This window comes from Pongo abelii, chromosome 19, assembly GCF_028885655.2.
Source record: "Pongo abelii isolate AG06213 chromosome 19, NHGRI_mPonAbe1-v2.0_pri, whole genome shotgun sequence".
Lineage (NCBI taxonomy): Eukaryota > Metazoa > Chordata > Mammalia > Primates > Hominidae > Pongo > Pongo abelii.
The window spans coordinates 73168754-73186127 of NC_072004.2; the positions used below are offsets into that span (position 1 = coordinate 73168754).

General features: G+C 46.8%; 1 protein-coding gene across 2 annotated transcripts; it reads left to right on the forward strand.

Annotated features, from left to right (window-relative positions):
• The first annotated feature begins 3559 nt into the window (after positions 1 to 3559).
• Positions 3560 to 17169, forward strand: G6PC1 (glucose-6-phosphatase catalytic subunit 1). 2 transcript variants are annotated; one of them, XM_024235238.3, is made up of 5 exons: positions 3560 to 3867; positions 6683 to 6792; positions 10264 to 10369; positions 12058 to 12173; positions 13648 to 17169. In XM_024235238.3, the coding sequence occupies exons 1-5, from the start codon at positions 3632 to 3634 to the stop codon at positions 14157 to 14159; spliced, it is 1080 nt and encodes a 359-aa protein (XP_024091006.2). In that variant the 5' UTR covers positions 3560 to 3631; the 3' UTR covers positions 14160 to 17169. The 2 variants fall into 2 exon arrangements, with proteins under 2 accessions (XP_024091006.2, XP_024091007.2); XM_024235239.2 differs by having other exon boundaries at positions 3614 to 3867; positions 6683 to 6798; positions 10347 to 10369; positions 13648 to 13693.
• Positions 17170 to 17374: the final 205 nt, after the last annotated feature.

Here is a 17374-nt window from a genome sequence, read left to right on the forward strand (position 1 = left end):
CTGGAGTGCAGTGTCAGGATCTCCGCTCACTGCAACCTCCGCCTCCCGGGTTTAAGTGATTCTCCTGCTTCAGCCTCCCAAGTAGCTGGGACTACAGGTGCCCCTCATCATACTCAGCTAATTTTTGTATTTTTAGTAGAGACGGCATTTTGCTATATTGGCCAGACTGGTCTCAAACTCCTGACCTCAGGTGATCCGCCCTCCTCAGCCTCCCAAAGTGCTGGGATTACAGGCGTGAGCCACCACGCCCAGCCTGGCTTTTAACTTTTAATTCCTCAGAGAGCCAGGCATGGTGCTTTACTCAGGAAATGTTGGTTGAATTAAACCGGGGCATTTCTTGAAAAGGGAAAATAACAAAGAGTTAGAAGGAGATGGCGGGAACCCCTCTCTGGAGATAGTTCTTTAACTTAGTGGATTCTGCAGGGCGCTGTTGCTCATACCTGTAATCCCAGCATTTTGGGAGGCCAAGGCAGGAGGACCACCTGATGCCGGGAGTTTGAGACCAGTCTGGGCAACATAGAGAAACCCCCATCTCCACAAAAAATAAAAAATTAGCCGGGTTTGGTGGTGTGCGCCTGTAGTCCCAGCTACCCAGAGGCTAAGGCAAAAGGATCCCTTAAGCCCAGGAGACTGAGGCTGCAGTGAGCCGTGATGGTGCCACCGCACTCCAGCCTGGGCAACAGAGTGAGACCCCGTCTCAAATAAACAGATAAATGAGTGGATTCTCAGCAAAACTTCTAGCCACTCACCTCATATATCCACAAGACCTTTGAGAATCCACAGTGTCTCGATGCAGTCAGCTTTCTAACAAGCTGGGGCCTCACCTGTTTTCCCACAGATAAAAACGTGCTGGAGGAAGCAGAAAGGGGCTGGCCGGTGGAAAGATGAGGACTAGCTCATCGCCTCATGACTATGAGGTTGCTCTGATCCAGAGGGTCCCCCTGCCTGGTGGCCAACCGCCAGGAAGACTCCCACTGTCCCTGGATGCCCAGAGTGGGATGTCAGCTCCATCACTTATCAACTCCTTATCCATAGGGGAATTCTTCCTGAGGCTTCTCAGAAAACAGGGGCCTCCCCATATTCTGACCACATAATAGAACCCCTCCCGACTCAGAGACCCTGGCTCCTAGCTGCCCTGCCATGACCCAGACGGTGGCCTTTGTATATTTTTTTAGACTCACCTTGACTCACCTCAGACCATAGACACTCTCATCCCAGAGGTCACTGCAATAGTTACTCCACAACAGAGGCTTATCTGGGTAGAGGGAGGCTCCCTATCTATGGCCCAGCAGCCCTGACAGTGCAGATCACACATACCCCACGCCCCAGCACTGCCTGCCACGAATGGGCTTACTTTGCACCCACCCACAGTCACCACCACATTACCTGCTTCTCCAAGGTTAGGCGTGGCAGGAGAAGGTTGCTTGGACCAGCAGAAACCATGCGGTCAAGGGCAATTGGAGTCAGCACGGGCTGGGTGGGAGCCCTCGGTGGGGTGGGGAGGAGACTCCAGGTCATACCTCCTGGAGGATGTTTTAATCATTTCCAGCATGGAATGCTGTCAACCTTTGCCACAGATTCATGAGCTCTGAGTTTCTTTTTTCTGTTCTCAGTTACCCCTTACATGTCAATATGGACTTAATGATGGGAAATTCAGGCAAGCTTTTAAACATTTTATTCCCCCTGGCTCTTATCCTCAAAAAATGCATGAATTTGGAGGCAGTGGCTCATGCCTGTAATCCCAACGCTTTGCGAGATTGAGACGGGAGGATCACTTGAAGCCAGGAATTTGAGACCAGCCTGGGCAGCATAGTGAGACCCCGTTTCTACAAAAATAAATAAATAAATAAATAAATAAATAAATAATAAATAATAGTGATATGAAGCATGATTAAATAGCTCTATTTTTTAAAAATGCATGAATTCGTTACCTGATTCATTCCCTGGTTCCTTTCACAGTCCTCCATGACCCAAGCATGAGGGTTTTGGTCTCTCTACTATTTGTAGGCTGATATATAGTATACACACACACACACACACACACACACACACACACACAGTGTATCTTGAGCTTTCTTTTGTATATCTACACACGTATATATAAGAAAGCTCAAGACACAGAAGCCCTTTTTCAAAAATAACTGAAAGTTTCAAACTCTTCAAGTCTCCAGTTACCATTTTGCTGGTATTCTTATTTGGAACCATACATTCATCATATTGTTGCACAGTAAGACTATACATTCATTATTTTGCTTAAACGTATGAGTTAAAACACTTGGCCAGGCATGGTGGTTCACACCTGTAATCCCAGAGCTTTGGGAGGCCAAGACTGGCAGATCGCTTGAGCTCAGGAGTTCAAGACCAGCCTGGGCAACATGGAAAAACCCCATCTCTACAAAAGATAAAAAAATTAGCCAGGCATGGTGGCGTGTGCCTGTGGTCCCAGCTACTCAGGAGGCTGAGGTGGGAGGATCACGTGAGCCCAGGAGGTTGAGGCTGCAGTGAGCCGTGATTATGCCACTGCACTCCAGCCTGGGAGACAGAGTGAGACCCTGTTTCAAAAAAAAGAGAGAGAAAATTTAAAAAAGAAAACAACACCAAGGGCTGTAACTTTAAGGTCATTAAATGAATTAATCACTGCATTCAAAAACAATTACTTTCTGGCCCTGAGAGACATGAGGCCAATACCAGCAAGGGGGTTGATCTCCCAAACCAGAGGCAGACCCTAGACTCTAATACAGTTAAGGAAAGACCAGCAAGATGACAGTCCCCAATACAATAGAAGTTACTATATTTTATTTGTTGTTTTTCTTTTGTTTTGTTTTGTTTTTTTAGAGACTGGGGTCTTGCTCGATTGCCTAGGCTGGAGTGCAGTGGTGGGACAATAGCTCACTGCAGCCTCCAACTCTTGGGCTCAAGCAATCCTCGTGCCTCAGCCTCCTGAATAGCTGGGACTACAAGGGTACACCACCACACACACCAAAACAATTTTTTAAATTTTTGTGTAGAAATGAGGGTCTTGCTTTGTTGCCCAGGCTGGTCTCCAACTCCTGGCTTCAAGGGATCCTCCCACCTCAGCCTCCCAAATTGCTGGGATTACAGGTGTGAGCCACCACAACCAGCCAGAACTTTACTAATTTTAAAATTAAGAACTTAAAACTTGAGTAGCTAGAGCACCAAGATTTTTCTTTGTCCCCAAATAAGTGCAGTTGCAGGCATAGAAAACTGACATCTTTGCAAGAATCATCATGGATGTAGACTCTGTCCTGTGTCTCTGGCCTGGTTTCGGGGACCAGGAGGGCAGCCCCTTGCACTGCCAAGAAGCATGCCAAAGTTAATCATTGGCCCTGCTGAGTACATGGCCGATCAGGCTGTTTTTGTGTGCCTGTTTTTCTATTTTACGTAAATCACCCTGAACATGTTTGCATCAACCTACTGGTGATGCACCTTTGATCAATACATTTTAGACAAACGTGGTTTTTGAGTCCAAAGATCAGGGCTGGGTTGACCCGAATACTGGATACAGGGCATATAAAACAGGGGCAAGGCACAGACTCATAGCAGAGCAATCACCACCAAGCCTGGAATAACTGCAAGGGCTCTGCTGACGTCTTCCTGAGGTGCCAAGGAAATGAGGATGGAGGAAGGAATGAATGTTCTCCATGACTTTGGGATCCAGTCAACACATTACCTCCAGGTGAATTACGAAGACTCCCAGGACTGGTTCATCTTGGTGTCCGTGATAGCAGACCTCAGGAATGCCTTCTACGTCCTCTTCCCCATCTGGTTCCATCTTCAGGAAGCTGTGGGCATTAAACTCCTCTGGGTAGCTGTGATTGGAGACTGGCTCAACCTCGTCTTTAAGTGGTAAGAACCATATAGAGAGGAGATCAGCAAGAAAAGAGGCTGGCATTTGCTCTGGCAATGTCTGTCCATCAGAAGTTGCTTTCCCCCAGGCTATTCAGGAAGCCACGGGCTACTCAAGCTCCCAACCCCTCTCTCTGACTTTGAATCATCTACATAAAGGGGGAAGACAGAAAAAGTCCTACCAGTGAGTTGAAAATACAGGAAAGCCTATTTCATATGGGTTAAAGGGTAGGACAGTTGAATTTCATGAAAAGTCTGAGTTATATAGGCTTTGAGCAAAGAGTTTTATTAGTATGAAGCAGAAGAGGTAACATAAAGAAAGATGTATGGGGCCAGGCATGGTGGCTCACACCTGTAATCCCAGCACTTTGGGAGGCCGAGGTGGACGAATCACTCTTGGGCGAACTCAGGAGTTCAAGACCAGCCGGGGCAACATGGTGAAACTCCATCTCTACAAAAACATTACGAAAATTAGCTGGGCGTGTTGGCACTGTAGTCCCAGCTACTCAGGAGGCTGAGGTGAGAGGCGGAGGAGGTTGCAGTGAGTCAAGATCATGCCACTGCACTCCAGCCTGGGCAACAGAGTAAGACCCTGTCTCAAAAAAAAAAAAAAAAAAAAGATAGATGATGTATACTATATGAAAAAAGGAAACACAGATGATTCAACAGCCTGTTTTGTGGGGTAATGAAAAGTCACCCTGGGAACTGGGCTCCAGCCCTCGTTCTGCCACCCACCAACTACATGTCCTTGGCAAGTCATATCAATTATCTGAGTTTCTGTTTTATAATCTACAAATAGGTTATCTCTGGCAGCTTAATAATAATCAGGGTTAACATTTATTAAACACTGTGTGCCAGTCCATGTGCTATGTGCTTTTCTGTGAGGTAGTTACTGCTATTTACAGAAATAGTAGATGCAGAGACCAAGGTGCTGAGTTAAATGATTAGGCCAACAAGGTTAGTACATGCCGAGCCAGGATGGAAGCCCAGGCAGGCAGGCTGGCTTCCACGGCAATGCTCTTATGAACTATGTTACGTCCAGTGCTGATAAACTGACTCTCTGGGGAGCATGGGGAAAGCCCTGAGTTTAGCATTTGCCAGTTTCTATCATGTAAACATTCCCAGTCTGGCCACTTTCTTTCTTTCTTTTGTTTGTTTGTTTGAGACGGAGTCTCACACTGTTGCCTGGCTGGAGTGCAATGGTGTGATCTCAGCTCACTGCAACCTCTGCCTCTCCGGTTCAAGTGATTCTCCTGCCTCAGTTTCCCAAGTAGCTGGGATTACAGGTGCCCTCCACCATGCCCGGCTAATATTTTTGTATTTTTAGTAGAGACACGGTTTCACTATGTTGACCAGGCTGGTCTCGAACTCCTGACCTAATGATCTGCCTGCCTTGGCCTCCCTAAGTGCTAGGATTACAGGCGTGAGCTACTACACCCAGCTGCATAATTCTAAAAAATAAAAAGATGAAGTGTTATTCCAAACTTCTGATCTCCATTGAAGAACCATGCAATCTCTCTGGGTTGATAGAGGCCAGAGTTAGTGGCTCTTCCTGATTTCGGTGAGAAATCAGTATTCCACCATCACAGGGGATAAAAGGCATCCTGACTGGTGGTTGACACCTATTTCCACAGTGAAAGATATATCTAGTACTTTTAAAGGGGAAGTGGTTTGTCTGAGATACTCTGTTTCAAAGCAGAGAGGATACAGAACAAGCGTCTGAAGCTATATACATCCTTACAGAGAGCAATTCTAATGGAAATTCAGGCCATGTTTGCTGGAGGGGCTCGTCCTAGGGGCTGGAGTGCATTCTCTGATGTCAGAGGAAATGCAAGATTCCCTGAGGCCTGAGGGAACCCATGGTATATGCAAGTCCAAGTTTCAAACTGTAGTTCCATATGCATTCTTCCAGGACAAATACTTCTTGAGGTTAAAAAAAAAAAGCCACATAGCTGCCATTTTATGGATTTCAGGATTCTTTTTTTTTTTGAGATGGAGTCTCGCTCTGTCACCCAGCCTGTAGTGCAGTGGCATAATCTTGGCTCACCGCAACCTCCGCCTCCCAGGTTCAAGCGATTCTCTTGCCTCAGCCTCCCAAGTAGCTGGGATTACAGTCACGCTCCACCACATCTGGCTAATTCTTTGTATTTTTTGGTAGAAACGGTGTTTCACCATGTTAGCCAGGCTGGTCTCAAACTCCTGACCTCATGTGATCTGCCTGCCTTGGCCTCCCAAAGTGCTGAGATTACAGGTGTGAGCCACCGCGCCTGCCCGGAGTTCAGAATCTTGGACTTCATTATTTGTGTTTAAGTAGATCATACAGTCAGGCACAGTGGCTCATGCCTGTAATCCCAGCACTTTGGGAGGCTGAGGTGGGAGGACTGCCTGAGTTCAGGAGATGGAGACCAGCCTGGGCAACATGGTGAAATCCCGTCTCTACTAAAAATACAAAAACTAGCTGGATGTGGTGGCACACACCTGTAGTCCCAGCTATTCAGGAGGCTGAGGTGGGAGGAGCCCAGGAGGTAGAGGTTGCAATGAGCCGAGATTGCGCTACTGCACTCCAGGCTGGGTTACTGAGCCAGATCCTGTCTCAAAAAAAGATAATGCATTCAAACAGTTCAAAATGCAAAAGTTACATACATAAGGATGTGTCATGAAATATCTCCCTCTCACACTTCTCCCCAGCCACCCAGTTCTCCCTTCTAGAGGCAACATGTGAAATCCTTCTCAAGCTGCACTCTTCTTGAAGGTGTAGGCTTTGGACAAAAGCGTTCATTCAGTAACCCCAGAAACTTGTTCTGTTTTTCCATAGGATTCTCTTTGGACAGCGTCCATACTGGTGGGTTTTGGATACCGACTACTACAGCAACACTTCCGTGCCCCTGATAAAGCAGTTCCCTGTAACCTGTGAGACTGGACCAGGTAAGCGTCCCAGCCCCTGCAGAGACAGAAGCTGGGTGGACCTCGTTCATCTGTTATGGATGAAACTGACCTTGAGGGGACATGAGGAGAGCCATTCCTTTGTACTTTTGTCATGCTCTTCAATTGGCACAAATTAATTCACTTCTGCAATACTTTCCTGAATAGCACAGTAGTATTGGAAATCTGCCTGTTACAGAATCTGGATGGAGTCCAGAGAGGCACGGGCACCCATGGGCAAAGGGCTCATGAGAGTCACCGCCCTGCAGCGCTGTGTCCTGAGAAAGGAGGGGGCAGAAGCCTGAGCTTCTGGGGGTCCTTCCCAATGGCCTGGCCCACTGGATGTGCCCTCCTGAGCTGACCGTCCAATCCCTCGCCCTCGCTGTGCCTACGTTTTATTAGTTACAGTCAGATGGGTACTGTCAAATCAAATGATAGATTTCATTTTCAGTATGTAATAGGAAGCCCCTCCCTCACCCTAAATTCTCAGCTCCCCTCTAAGACTAGTACCCTCTAAGGTACTAGCATCCCTTCCTCAGAGACCCTTTCCCTGACCCCAAAACTAGGGAAGGTCCCTTAGTTATTCGCTCTCACAGACCACGCATTCACCTCAGAGCATATTCACTCATTCAGCTGTTACTTACCAAGCACCTACTGGGAGCTATACACTGTTCTACGTGCTAGGGATACCTCTGTCAGTGAACAACACAGACACAAAGATCCCTGCCCTTGTGGAGCTGAAATCTGAATAGAGGAAGTGAAATATACAAAAATTATAATAAATAAGTAAACTAGGCCAGTTGTGGTGGCTCATGCCTGTAATCCCAGCACTTTGGGAGGCCAAGGTAGTTAGATCACCTGAGGTCAGGAGTTCAAGACCAGCCTGGCCAACACTGCGAAATCCTGTCTCTACTAAAAATGCAAAAATTGGTCAGGCGTGATGGCACACACCTGTAGTCTCAGCTACCTGGGAGGCTGAGGCAGGAGAATCGCTTGAACCTGGGAGGCAGAGGTTGCAGTGAACCGAGATCGGGACTGCACTCCAGCCTGAGTGACAGAATGAGACTGTCTCAAAAAAAAAGTAAATTATTAATATGTAGGATAGGCCAGGCACGGTGGTTCACACCTGTAATCCCAGCACTTTGGGAGGCTGAGGTGGGTGAATCACCTGAGGTGAGGAGTTCAAGACCAGCCTGGCCAACATGGCAAAACTCTGTCTCTACTAAAAATACAAAAATTAGCTGGGTGTCCTGGTGCATGCCTGTAATCTGAGCTACTTGAGAAGCTAAGGCAGGAGAATCGCTTGAACCTGGGAGGTGTTGAGCCAAGATCGTGCCATTGCACTCCAGCCTGGGCGACAAAATGAGACACCATCTGAAAAAAAAGAAAAAAAAAAATATATATATATACACACACACATATATAATATTAGAAAATGATTGTTTATAGGCAAAAAAAAAAAGAAGAAAGAGAAGGAAAGAAGGACCAAACATCTTTGGTAGAAATATGTTTGCTTTCATCGTAACAGCTTGTTATCAAGGATGAATTTCTCCCTGAAATTAATGGAGGCACAGACTGGAAAGTTGAAAGGGGCTTTAAGAGGTTATTTGATTTAGTCCTCTGTCTTTACAGAAGCAAATTATTATCTCTGCTCCTTAGGTAGAGTAGCTAAGTTTCAGAAAGTAGGCCAGGCGCGGTGGCTCACGCCTGTAATCCTAGCACTTTGGGAGGCCGAGGCAGGTGGATCACCTGAGGTCAGGAGTTCGAGACCAGCCTGGCCAATATGGTGAAACCTCGTCACTAATAAAAAAATACAAAAACTTAGCCGGGTATGGTGGCAGGCACCTGTAATCCTAGCTACCCAGGAGGCTGCGGCAGGAGAATCACTTCAACCTGGGAGGCAGAGGTTGCAGTGAGCTGAAATCGCGCCACTGCACTCCAGCCTTGGCGACAGAGAAAGAGTCTGTCTCAAAAAAAAAAAAAAAAAGAAAGTTTAAATGAATTACCCAAGGTATATAATTAGTTAGTGTTGGAAGAAGAAGGGAGGGAGGAAGGAAGGGAGAAAGAAAGGGAAGGAGGGAGGGAGGGAAGAAAGCCTTTATTTATCTACGGGTTTCCCTGGAAAGCAGGCTGAAGTGGAGATTTAGATTTAGTGCAGGAGTTTAGATACTCTGGGGAACTATACTTGTAGAAGGGAAGGAACAGGAATAGGGCAGAAGGAGAGGTCCGGTTGTGATTCTGCCTCATCCAACCCCACAGCGAGCTCTGAAGCTGGGGATGGCTCCTCAGACTTGGCCCGAGTTGGGACAAGGGAATCAGACCCCGGGGAGAGCGTAACCTTGATCAAGGCGACTCTCTTTAGCCCAGGGCAATGCCGGGAGAAGGCCGAGAGCAGAGAGCCATCTACCATCACACTCTCAACAGCTACGAAATAAGTCTTGCAGTTCAGGAGGGAGGTCTGGGCAGCACATCTCAGGACCCTCTGTCTCTCAGGGTAGAGGAATTAAGAATGGGATGGGAACCAGACTGGCCATGGTGGCTCACACCTATAATCTCAACACTTTGGGAAGCCAAGGGTGGGAGGATTGCTTGAGTCCAAGAGTTCAAAACCAGCCTGGGCAAAAACAATCAAACAAACAAAACACATTTAAAAAATTTGTTGGGTGTGGTGGTGTGCACCTGTGGTCCCAGCTACTCAGGGCGCTGAGGCAGGAGGATTGCTTGAGTCCAGGAGGTCGAGGCGCCAGTGAGCTATGATCATGGTAATGCACTGCAGCCTAGGAGACAGAGCAAGAACCTGTCTCTAAAAAAAAAAAAAAAAAAACTAAAACTAAAAACAAACAAATGGAACCAGTTGCAGGCAGGGTTAAATAGCGTGGTCAGAGTAGGACTCATTGAGAATATGAGACTGAGTCAAGTCTTCAAGGATGTGAGGGAGTACATTTCGGCAGAAGAGCTATGAAGGGCTGTCTGGCCAGAGAAGATTGCAATGCAAAAGCCCTGAGGTGGGAACGTGTTTGGTGTGTTTAAAGGAAAGCAATGAGGCCAATGTAGCCAGAACAGAATGTGCAAGGAGAGAAGGAACAGAAGATGTGGAGGGCAGATCAGTTTGTAATTGTACGCCCAGTATGCTGATTCTTTGTGTAATCTCCAGACTGTATTCAACTGCAAGAGCAGGGCCCCTCTCTGGCTTTGCTCACCATTGTATTCCCAGAGCCTTGCACAATGCTTGGTGCATAGGAGATAGAAATTTGTTAAATAAATGAGTTATGGATAACGAATGGATGGTAAGATGGGTGGATGGATGGGGGGTGAATGGATGGATGGGGGGTGAATGGATGGATGGGGGGTGAATGGATGGATGAATGGGTAGATGGGTGGATAGGGGGATGGCTGAGTGGCTGGGTAGATGATGCGCTGTCTCCCAGATGAGGACCTTTTCACCTTTACTCCATTCTCTTTCCTGCCCTTTAGGGAGCCCCTCTGGCCATGCCATGGGTACAGCAGGTGTATACTACGTGATGGTCACGTCTACTCTTTCCATCTTTCGGGGAAAGAAAAAGCCGACCTACAGATTTCGGTAAGAACTCACCACTGGGGTGTAGGTGGTGGAGGGGAGGAGGTGGCTCTCTCTGTAGCTGACACACCATGTGTTCTTCCTCACATCCCCCTAGCCCACTCCCACACCTGGGCAGGTGCTGATTAAGAGTTGTGGCAGTTTGGATGGGGTAAACCTCAGAGTCAGGGAATGTTTGGGCTGAAAGGGATCCAGTAGTGCAATCCCTTGTTTTACAGATAAGGAAACAAGGCCCAACACCATGAAGGGACTTATAAAAATCAGGTAGTGAAGTAGCAGCCGGGCTTAAATAAAAACCCATGTCTGTACCAACCATAGAGTCACCCATCCAGGTTAAAATAACCAGAGAAACAGAAGATATTCCTACTACAGAGAATTCCGGGTGTGCAGCCACAGTGCAAATCCTTTTTATTTTTGAGACGGAGTCTCGCTCTGTCATCCAGGCTGAAGTGCAGTGGCGCGATCATGTCTCGCTGCAACCTCTGCCTCCCAGGCTCAAGTGATCCTCCCACCTCAGCCATCTGAGTAGCTTGGGACCACAGGCCACACACCACACCCAGCTAATTTCTCGTATCTTTTTGTAGAGACAGGGTTCTGCTATGTTGCCCAGGCTCAGGCTGGTCTTGATCTCAAGCGATCGGCTTGCCTCAGCCTCCTAAAATATTGGGATTACAGGCATGAGCCACCGTGCCAGCCCATGCAAATCCTTAATTATCAAACAGATAAAATAGGAAAGTTAAAATTCATATACACAAGGGTTAACCACTTGCCACAGGCCTTTTTTTTTTTTTTTTTTTTTTTTGAGATGGAGTGTCACTCTCTTGCCCAGGCTGGAGTGCAGTGGCACGATCTCGGCTCACTGCAACCTCCGCCTCCAGGGTTCAAGCTATTCTTCTGCCTCAGCCTACCGAGTAGCTGGGACTACAGGCGCGTGCCACCACACCCGGCTAATTTTTGTATTTTTAGTAGAGATGGGGTTTCACCATGTTGGCCAGGCTGGTCTTGAACTCCTGACCTAGTGATCCGTCCGCCTCAGTCTCCCAAAGTGCTGGGATTACAGGTGTGAGCCACCGCGCCCGGCCTTTTTTTTTTTTTTTTTTTTTTTTTTTGAGACAGAGTTTCGCTCTTGTTGCCCAGGCTAGAGTGCAGTGGCACAGTCTTGGCTCACTGCAACCTCCACCTCCTAGGTTCAAGCAATTCTCCTGCCTCAGCCTCTCAAATAGCTGGGATTACAGGCGTGAGCCACCCCATCTGGCTAATTTTGTATTTTTTTTTTTTAGTAGAGATGGGGTTTCACCTGTTGATCAGGCTGGTCTCAAACTCCTGACCTCAAGTGATCCACCCACCTCGGCCTCCCAAAGTGCTGGGATTACAAGCATGAGCCACTGTGCCCGGTCAATTTTGATCTTTTTTAAAGAGACAGGGGTCTTGCTATGTTGCCCAGACTGGTCTTGAACTCCTGGCCTCAAGTGATCCTCTCACCTCAGCCTCCCAAAGTATTGGGATTACAGGTCTGAGCCACTGCACCCAGCCCCCAACAGGCATCTCTGGGCTTTTGAGTACCGGCTTTAATTTACAAAAATTCCACTGAGAGCACTAAGTTTGCCAGGCTCCAACATTTTTGCAGGGGCTGTTTTCTTTGCTGAAGGATCTGCACCTGTGTTCTGTTATGGTTGCCTCTTCCATTGCAGGTGCTTGAATGTCATTTTGTGGTTGGGATTCTGGGCTGTGCAGCTGAATGTCTGTCTGTCACGAATCTACCTTGCTGCTCATTTTCCTCATCAAGTTGTTGCCGGAGTCCTGTCAGGTATGGGCTGATCTGACTCCCTTCCTCCTCCTCCCAACCCCATTTCATTTCTCCCCCTAATCAGGACAAAATCCCAGCATTCCAGCCACATCCTGTGTGTAATCAGTACTGTTAGCATTTCTGTGGGTTGAAAGTCAAGAATGAGCTACTTGAAATGATTAATTTCTATAGGAGTGCCCAGATCTATAGAATGAATTGTGTAGAAGTTACCATACATCAAATTAACTCACCAAATTGAATTAGCTTGAAATCTCAAGAGCTTTTTACAATCTTTATTTCTTACTGATCTTCAACAGGTCCTAATTTACTTTTCAGGGAATCTGCCAAATTTAACAAATTAACACGATGTCCTAGGAAAGTTCTTCATTTAAATACATTCATTTGCAAACCTAATAGATAACTGCAGTTGATCTCTTTTATAGGTTCAGAGTTTTGAATATGTTTTTTTTTTTTGAGACAGAGTCTCGCTCTGTCACCCAGGCTGGAGTGCAGTGGCGCGATCTCGGCTCACTGCAAGCTCCGCCTCCCGGGTTCACGCCATTCTCCTGCCTCAGCCTCTCCGAGTAGCTGGGACTACAGGCGCCCGCCACCACGCCCGGCTAATTTTTTTATTTTTAGTAGAGACGGGGTTTCACTGTGGTCTCGATCTCCTGACCTCGTGATCCGCCCGCCTCGGCCTCCCAAAATGCTGGGATTACAAGCGTGAGCCACCGCACCCGGCCTGAATATGTGTTTTCTTAGATCCAATTAAGGGTAAGACAAGATTTAAGTTAAGCATAAGAAAGATTTTGTGGGAGGCACTGGAATATAAGACCTTAACGAAACTGTGGAATTTCTCCCCTGGAGATTTCTAAGAACAGAACATAGCAGCATTCAAAGAAGAATGTTGAGAACAAGGGAGATAATGGTTTCATGGTAAATCACACAGGATTTAGTACTGGGTTCCATGTTTGAGGAAGAACCTGGAAGCCATGTCACATGAAAAACCTGGGAATGTTTAGGTTAGAGAGAATAACTGTGTTCAAATGTGTGACAGAGGGACTAGATTCATCACTTACTAACTCCTGCAGAAAGAACTGAGAAAAATAGACAGTATTAGAGGGGACCACTTTCACACAGACAAGGAAGAACTATTCAGCAATCAATTCCGTTCAAAGATAAAATGGACTGTTATAGTGGGGGTGAGCTCCCTACCTCTGAGGGTATTTCAAGTAGATATAGGAGGACCTCCTGGTAGGAAATTTGCGTACGGTGGGAGATTGTACGTGATATGGCACCTCCATCTGAAAGAGTCTATGTTGAGGGCAGGCTGGAGTCACACATGGGAATAAGCCAGGCGACCCTCCAATCTGCCATCTGTGATTTAATTCCACAGTCGCAGAACGGATGGCATGTCACCCACTCCTCCAAACCCACCTCTAGCAAAGGTCCCAGATCCTTCCTATCTCTCACAGTCATTCTTTCTTCCATTCAGGCATTGCTGTTGCAGAAACTTTCAGCCACATCCACAGCATCTATAATGCCAGCCTCAAGAAATATTTCCTCATTACCTTCTTCCTGTTCAGCTTTGCCATCGGATTTTATCTGCTGCTCAAGGGACTGGGTGTGGACCTCCTGTGGACTCTGGAGAAAGCCCAGAGGTGGTGCGAGCGGCCAGAATGGGTCCACATTGACACCACGCCCTTTGCCAGCCTCCTCAAGAACCTGGGCACCCTCTTTGGCCTGGGGCTGGCTCTCAACTCCAGCATGTACAGGGAGAGCTGCAAGGGGAAACTCAGCAAGTGGCTCCCATTCCGCCTCAGCTCTATTGTAGCCTCCCTCATCCTCCTGCACCTCTTTGACTCCTTGAAACCCCCGTCCCAAGTCGAGCTGGTCTTCTACGTCTTGTCCTTCTGCAAGAGTGCGGTAGTGCCCCTAGCATCCGTCAGCATCATCCCCTACTGCCTCGCCCAGGTCCTGGGCCAGCCGCACAAGAAGTCGTTGTAAGAGATGTGGAGTCTTCGGTATTTAAAGTCAACAACCATGCCAAGGATTGAGGAGGACTAGTATTTGAAGCAATGGGCACTGGTATTTGGAGCAAGTGACAAGCCATCCGTTCTGCGACTGTGGAATTAAATCACAGATGGCAGATTGGAGGGTCGCCTGGCTTATTCCCATGTGTGACTCCAGCCTGCCCTCTGCATAGACTTTCAGATGGAGGTGCCATATCCCGTACACCCTCCCACCATGTGCAAGTTTCCCGCCAGGAGGTCCTCCTCTCTCTACTTGAATACTCTCACAAGTAGGGAGCTCACTCCCACTGGAACGGCCCATTTTATCTTTGAATGGTCTTCTGCCAGCCCATTTTGAGGCCAGAGGTGCTGTCAGCTCAGGTGGTCCTCTTTTACAATCCTAATCATATTGGGTGACGTTTTTGAAAAGCTATTGAACCTATTAAGAAAGACCTGATGCTAGAAGTTGGGTTGTTCTGGATTTTTCCCTGAAGACTTACTTGTTCTTCTGTCAGATATACAAAAGCAAGACTTCCAGGTAGGGCCAGCTCACAAGCCCAGGCTGGAGATCCTAACTGAGAATTTTCTACCTGTGTTCATCCTTACCAAGAAAAGGAGAAAGGAGCTCTGAATCTGATAGGAAAAGAAGGCTGCATAAGGAGGAGTTTTTAGTATGTGGCGTATTATGCAAGTGCTATACCAAGCCATGTCTAAATGGCTTTAATTATATAATAATGCACTCTCAGCAATGGGGGACCAGCTTAAGTATAATTAATAGGTGGTTAGTGGGGTAATTCTGCTTCTAGTATTTTTTTACTGTGCATACATGGTCATTGTATTTCCTTGGATTTCTGAATGGCTTCAGTGACCCAGATACTGCACTAGGTCAAAACATTCAGGTATAGCTGACATCTCCTCTATCACATTACATCATCCTCCTTATAAGCCCAGCTCTGCTTTTTCCAGATTCTTCCACTGGCTCCACATCCACCCCACTAGATCTTCAGATGGCTAGAGGGCAACTCTGGTGGTGCTTTTGTATGTTTCAATTAGGCTCTGAAATCTTGGGCAAAATGACAAGGGGAGGGCCAGGATTCCTTTCTCAGGTCACTCCACTATTACTTTTAATTCCCAGAGGGTGAATATGACTCCTTTCTCTATCCCAAGCCAACCAAGAGCACATTCTTAAAGGAAAAGTCAACACCTTCTCTTTTTTTTTTTGAGACAGGGTCTCACTATGTTGCCCAGGCTGCTGTTGAATTCCTGGGCTCAAGCAATCCTCCCACCATACCACAGCCTCCCGCGTAGCTGGGACTACAGGTGCAAGCCACTATGTCCAGCTAGCCAACTCCTCCTTGCCTGTTTTTCTTTTCTTTTCTTTTTTTGAGACGGCGCACCTATCACCCAGGCTGGAGTGGAGTGGCACGATCTTGGCTCACTGCAACCTCTTCCTCCTGGTTCAAGTGATTCTCATGTCTCAGCCTCCTCAGTAGCTAGGACTACCGGCGTGCTCCACCATGCCAGGCTAATTTTTATATTTTTAGAAGAGATGGGATTTCATCATGTTGGCCAGGCTGGTCTCGATCTCCTGACCTCAAGTGATCCACCTGCCTTGGCCTCCCAAGGTGCTAGGATTACAGGCATGAGCCACTGTGCAGGGCCCTCCTTGCCTGTTTTTCAATCTCAGCTGATATGTAGAGTATTTCTGCCCCACCCACCCCTCCCCCAGAAAAAGCTGAAGCCTATTTATTTGAAAGTCCTTGTTTTTGCTACTAATTATATAGTATACCATATATTATCATTCAAAACAACCATCTTGCTCATAACATCTTTGAAAACAAAAATATATATGTGCAGTATTTTATTAAAGCAACATTTTATTTAAGAATGAAGTCTTGTTAATTACTATATTTTAGATGCAATGTGATCTGAAGTTTCTAATTCTGGCCCAACTAAATGTCTAGCTCTCTTTCTCTAAACAAATAATTTGGTTTCTCTGTGCCTGCATTTTCCCTTTGGAGAAGAAAAGTACTCCCTCTTGAGTTGCCCAAGAGTCCCATTAGGGATAGGGAGACTTAAAAGCATCCACAGGGGCACAGGCAGAGTTGAGCACATAAATGGAGGCCCAAAATCAGCATAGAACCAGAAAGATTCAGAGTTGGCCAAGAACGAACATTGGCTACCAGACCACAAGTCAGTATGAGTTGCACTATGGCATCAAATTACAACTTGAGAGTAGACGGGCAGGGTCACTATCAAATTAAGCAATCAGGGCACACAAGTTGCAGTAACACAACAAGACTAGGCCAGCTCTGGAATCCAGTAACTCAGTGTCAGCAAGGTTTTGGGTTATAGTTCAAGAAAGTCTAAACAGAGCCAGTCGCAGCACTAAGGAATGCTCAAGGGAGCTATTGCAGGTTTCTCTGCTAAGAGATTTATTTCATCCTGGGTGCAGGGTTCGACCTCCAAAGGCCTCAAATCATCACCGTATCAATGGATTTCCTGAGGGTGAGATCCGTTATTTCACACCAGAACTCTGGAGTCTGTATATTCAGGGAAGATTGCATTCTCCTACTGGATTTGGGCTCTCAGAGGGCATTGTGGGAACCAGGCCCCTCACAGAATCAAATGGTCCCATCCACGGAGAAATAAAATAGTCTTTTTTTTTTTTTTTTTTTTAAATAGAGATGGGGGTCTCACTATGCTGCCCAGGCTGGTCTTGAACTCCTGGGTTCAAGTGATCCTCCTGCTTCAGCCTCCCAAAGTGCTAGGATTACAGCGTGAGCCACTGCATTTGGCCAGAAATGGTTTTGATCTGTCTGAACTGAACCCTACTGCTTAGGCACAGCCCCATCCTCGATAATCTGTTTGCTCCCAAGGACCAAGTCCAAGATCCTTACGAGAGAGGTCTGCCAGAAAGTAAATACTGTCCCCACTCCCTGAAGTTTATGAGGTTGATAAGGAAACATAACAGATAAAGTTTATTGAGTGCTAACTTTATGCCAGACTCTGTTCTATGTACTTGATTTATACAATTAATTCTAAGCTTAGTTCTCCTAACATCTCTGTGAGTCGGCTACTGTCATTTATCCTCATATTACAAATAGGTCCGGAGGGGTTAGTCATCTTGTCCGGAATGGTGGAACCAGGTTAAGGATCAGGCAGTCTGGGCTGGGCATGGTGGCTCACATCTGTAATCCCAGCACTTTG

Excerpts from the sequence above, each read along its gene's own strand:
- G6PC1 (XM_024235238.3), top strand. The coding sequence starts at position 3,632 with ATGAGGATGGAGGAAGGAATGAATGTTCTCCATGACTTTGGGATCCAG. Across the intron at positions 6,793-10,263 it reads AACCTGTGAGACTGGACCAG|GGAGCCCCTCTGGCCATGCC; the intron begins GTAAGCGTCCCA and ends CCTGCCCTTTAG. Across the intron at positions 12,174-13,647 it reads TGTTGCCGGAGTCCTGTCAG|GCATTGCTGTTGCAGAAACT; the intron begins GTATGGGCTGAT and ends TCTTCCATTCAG.